The 5,345-nt window shown below is 46.5% G+C and overlaps 1 protein-coding gene across 1 annotated transcript in view; it reads right to left on the reverse strand.

Annotated features, from left to right (window-relative positions):
* Window positions 1–2,890: 2,890 nt before the first annotated feature.
* Window positions 2,891–5,345, reverse strand: part of CCK (cholecystokinin) — a 7,348-nt gene continuing 4,893 nt past the window's right edge. Inside the window, exon 4 of the mRNA XM_034992792.1 lies at window positions 2,891–3,303. Coding sequence (XP_034848683.1) covers window positions 3,170–3,303 — 134 coding nt within the window. The 3' untranslated portion in view covers window positions 2,891–3,169. The remainder of the gene's footprint in view (window positions 3,304–5,345) is intronic.

Here is a 5,345-nt window from a genome sequence, read left to right on the forward strand (position 1 = left end):
GCTGGAATACTCTTAATCTCCACCAGCAGAGGTGACATCCTCAGGGAACTTCAAGGCCTTTAATGAGTAGGAGCCGAGGAACTGCAAAATGGCAGATGCAGTGGGTAGCTACACAAGTGATTGTCAAAATCATCTAGGGAGAGGTGGGGGTGTTTTCTTGGTAAAGATGGCTGAAGAACTAATTTTATGGCTTTTCTTCTGATTCTGTGTCTCTCTGTAGACTGGCACAATCTGGAAAACATGAGCTGTAGTTATTATAAGGATGATCTACAAAGAGTACAGAAGTTTGGAGAAGATGAAGAAAAATACCTGTGATCCTGTGACCCTCACCTGATTATCTTCATATTAAAAGGAAAATAAACCTAATGAGGTCAGAGGACCTTCTCACTTTGCATGGATCATAGTCATTTTCCATGTTCCTACACCATCTCGATCCTCATTAAATAACTGCTTAGTAGTCCACTAGCTGGTTGTGCATTCATTTCTTTAACAACTCTCACTGTGGATCATTTAGATTGTTTCCACTTCTTTGATATTCTGAGTAAATGCAACAAAACCCATCAACATTCTTCTTTTTCCTTCTTTGAAATTGCTCTATTCTTTCTGGATTTTAACTTACAGCAAAAGAAATAGGGCTGGACCTGTGTGTGTGTATGTGTGTGTTTGGGGTGGGGTACATTTTATTTTATTTTTAGAGAGGGAGGGAGGGAGAGAGAATCTTAAGAAGGCTTGCAGGATTGGGACAGCGCCCTGAGCTGGTGCTCACGAGACTCCTTGTACAGAGTCCTACAGCCCAGAGGAGGCCAGAAAATGTCCTTTTCCTTTCCCTTTCCTGCGTTAGGAGGAACTGTGAAAGACTTTGAAACGAGCAAAGGGGATTAGTGGGTGTCCTTTCAGTGGGACGCTGGGCATGGATCGCATGCTGTTGAGGTCTGTGTTTCTGACTGGGCTACTTTGTAAGCCACAGAAAACTGGCAGTCCTGCAAATAATTCTTGTCTATAGAAACATCAGTGAATATTGTCCCCAAGAAATACAACCATTTTCTGTCCTGGATAACAGGTTATTCCAAACATTACATTTTATTGGCCTAAAGATACAACCCAGTTTTGTGTCTATCAGCAAATTCATTTTGGCATTCTTGACTGCCTCAATGTGTCTGTCCTTCAGATTCTCCTTTGAAATGATATGACCTCTTACTGGTCTCTTTATTAATGAGTTAAATGACATCTTTGATGTGTGTTCATTTATATTTGTATGGCTCATGTCTTTTCTTTGAAAATGATATTTTACCATCATCCACTTCCCTGATGATTTACAAATTACTAATTCAGATCAGACCTTTGTCACCCATTCCCCACTGCTCATTTCATATTAAATTCCAAGTCTTTCACCATCCCCCACCCCAACACACACACACACTTATTCCTATCTATACCCAAGATCCCCTGCACACCCAGAACAAAAACAGTGTTTTTTACAAGATATGTGTGTTCTGCACTAAAAACATATGCATTTGGGTATTTGGCCAGGCTTGGACCCCTGAGATACGAAGCAGTCTTTGAGACCATATTGTAGGATCTGAATGAGGTAATGACCTCACGAGGGGACAATATAATGTGTTGTCTATTCAGAGTCTGTTTTACACTGAATGCTGACTTCAGTTCAGGTTAAAGAATTGCCAAGTCCTCTTCTTCTGAGGACTTTCCTGGCATCCTCTTTCTACTATCGAGGAAGCTGGCACTAAGGGTCTGCTGGGTAGCCCTGGGTCGAGGATGGCCCATCCGGGACTGGTTATAGATTTGCCAACATTCTTTCCAACGTCTGTTCCTTTGGGGCTGCATGTCCGGCTGCATCAGGCCACCTGGGGCCTTTGTTGGATAAAAACTTGAGATTCCTGGAAGCCTCGGCCAGGAGGCATGACAAGGCTACACTGTGGGTGGCTGGTGTCAGATTATCTCCAGGTGTCCCCTTGAAATAGTTTCTTTTACAGACCCCTACGGAGACCCAATAGAGGGATTGGCCCAAGGAAGGAGAGCTTCTGCTCTGAATAGCTACCAGAATCACCCAACATGCCCTGAAATATGTCTCTGAAATATGGTGAGACCCAGGGGATTGTAATCATAGGCTCCTCTCTAGACCACTGCCACCCCAAGTGTGGTCCAGGTTCCACTGTGCTGGTATCACCCGGGAGCTTGCTCAGGCCCATGGCCAGACTTGCTGAATCTGAATGTGTGGGTTACAAGATTCCTTGGTGATTCATATGCACTCCAGAGTCTGGAAGGGCTGGGGTGATAGAAGTCACACTACCTGGGAGCGATCAAGTCTGTGAATCTCGTTAGCTGGGGAACCGTGGGCCAGTCACTTCCACCTCTCAGGGCCTGTTTCCCCATCTGTAAGAGGACGATAACCTCTGTACCATAGGACCATGAAGAGATCCAAGGGACGTGAAAGCACTGACTGGCATTGCCCCATAATTTGTTTAAAGACCAAGAGAACCGCAAGGAAATCCTGGTGTGGGATGGGGTTGGTATCCTGTGGGGATGGGCGGATGGAAGGCTCCATCCCAAGCTGCCTTTCTGGTTTTTACCCAGAAAAATGAGTGCTCCCTACAAGCGGGGCATGTTCTATTTTTGCAGGGGAGCCCCGCTGGGGCCCCAGGCCCAGGGTGGCCAGGGCTGGGCCGTGGAGCTGACCCAGAAGGTCCTTTCACTGCCACTATGCCCAACTGCAGAGAAGTTAGCCTGATGCCCGATCCTCGTCTCTTGAGCCTTCTCTGCAATCATCTATTGCAGGAATTTGTCCTTGGGTAAAATCCATGTATCAGGCTTCCCTCCTTGAAGGTCCTGAGGATTAAATGGAGCCCTTTGTGCTCGATAGACACAGGGAACAAGGGGGCAGAATGAAATCATTTTAATAGCATAGCAACACTTTAGGACCAGGCGTCACAGACGAGGAAAATGTTTTGTCTTCCATTCATACAAGTCTGGTGAGGCGTGAGGTTGCCCTGGACAATCTTACAGACATATTTTTCACACTGAAAACTTAATAAATAGATACTTAAAATACCAAACTTCAGAGACAATGAGTTATGAATTGTGATTGTTTTCTTATTCTGCCTCATCTGAGCCAGGAGGTCGCTTCCTGGCATGTTGACAAAGGCGGGGTCCCTTAGGAAGGGTACTCATACTCCTCAGCACTGCGCCGGCCAAAATCCATCCAGCCCATGTAGTCCCGGTCGCTTATCCTGTGACTGGGGTCCAGGCTTTGCAGGTTCTTAATGACGGACATTCGGCCAGAAGGAGCTACAAGGGGCAGGGGAAAGAAAACAAGGCCATTATATTTAAGAGCATTGCTAATTCAATCTGTAAAGGAGAACAATGAGAAAAACCAGACAATACGTAACAGGCACCTTCTTAAAGGTATCAAAGAGCTATCAAGTACTGGGATTGCTGGACCAAGATCTAAGAGAAGGACCCAGGTCTGGGAAAACAGGGTAATATTTACTAGCGATGGGTATGGCTTTCAGATTGTAAGGATTTAAGTGGATTCACTGACTGTGGGACCTGCCTCAGTTTTCCTACTCCTAGGGGTGTTTTCTCTTATGTAGCTGGCCCTCAGCAGATGCCAAGCAAGAATTTCCTTGGTACTTACCCATTTCTGAAGTTTGCCCCTCAAGATCCCGAGCATACCTGAGTACTCTTGTTAAGGTAACACAATTACAATATTTTGATGTTAGAATGGTTTAAAAAAAATGGAGTCAAGTCCCATTGCTAGACAAATACTGTTTAGAAGTTAACTTGAAAGCTACCTTCTTTTTAAAAAATGATACTGAGAAAAAGGCACACTGTTAGAGTAAAATCTTACATCAGTTAACACTCAAAGAAGAGTGGGCAGAGAGGTAATAAGGAGGTTATTTCATTTATTCCTTTTGGTTTTTTTTTAAAGATTTTATTTGTTTATTTGACAGAGAGAGACACAGCGAGAGAAGGAACAAGCTGGGAGAGTGGGAGAGGGAGAAGCAGGCTTCCTGCTGAGCAGGGAGCCCGATGTGGGGCTCGATCCCAGGACCCTGGGACCATGACCTGAGCTGAAGGCAGACGCTTAATGACTGAGACAACCAGGCACCCCATTTATCCCTTTTGACCAAAATGCAATAACTGAATGAGCAATGGGCCTTTGGGGATGGGAGTGATGTCCTCAAGAACAGGATGGTTCTCGTGTGTCATTCACATTGAGGGAGCAGCGACATGAAGAAACAGTTCCTTTAGAGAGATGTGACATACTCTTAGCCCACAGATCACAGACAGTGGCTTTCTGGCTATGAAATCAGTATAATGCCTTCTTCTGTGCAAGCTAAGAGACAAGAAAGGTCCCTCAGGGACCTCAAAGGGCAAAGCCCAGGGGACTCTAAGAGCAGCGTGGTGGAGATCGCTCCATGGGGCCACTGTGTCCCCATTGCTTGTGATGCTGGCATCCAGCCCTACTGTATGAGGCTGCCCTGGCCAACTCTTGCCCACAGGCTGCAGAGAGTCAGACCATGGCTTATTTGTTGATAAATGACCTTGCAGGAGCAGCTCCTCTGTCTTACTGGATGACCAAGTAAAACTAGCTACACTAAAACCCAGAACAATTATACAGAGCAATGTCCCCAACCGTTCTTCTTCCCCCACCCCCACCTCAATCCCTTCCCAGCCTTGGAATCAAGAGTCCATCCAGCACATTCCAGCCCTTTTGCAGGTATCTCCAGCCTACGCAAAAGGCAAACAGACCTGGCTGTTGAACTGTTCAACATTTTTCAGGTGAAATATTAGTCCTTGCATTCAAAAAAACCTTGCGGATCCAGTTAGTTGTACACAGTTACGGAAATATGGCCCATCCTTCTTCCTGCTGCTGCTGAATGCCCCCACCAAGGGCTGGGCACGGCCCCAAGTTCCAGTTAATGAAGGCAAAGTGGCAGCTTCGATGTGTGCAAGCAGCCAGGTTGTGTGTGTGTGTGGGTGGGGGCACCACGTTTTCAGCCCTGGTAGCTGTGCTGGTTACGCCTTCCACGTGCAGTGCGTGCATTTACCAGGGTCCTCACTCACTTCCCCAGGGCGACACAAAGTAGGAACCACTACTGGTTTACAGAACTGGATCGAAGGGCCTGGCTCCTTTAGACTTTGAAACCCCAAATGGGCAGTACAGCTGGGAAGCTGAATGGCTCCCAGACCTTCCAGAGAAGGCAGGGTTTGAACAGACGGTGAGATGTGCAAAGTCACGTAGGTGATACATTCTCCCCGGCTGCCACACTGACAACAGGAGGCTAAGGGACATTCTCCCCGGCTGCCACACTGACAACGGGAGG

Source organism: Mirounga leonina, unplaced genomic scaffold (genome assembly GCF_011800145.1).
Source record: "Mirounga leonina isolate KUSES-001 unplaced genomic scaffold, KU_Mleo_1.0 Mir_115, whole genome shotgun sequence".
Lineage (NCBI taxonomy): Eukaryota > Metazoa > Chordata > Mammalia > Carnivora > Phocidae > Mirounga > Mirounga leonina.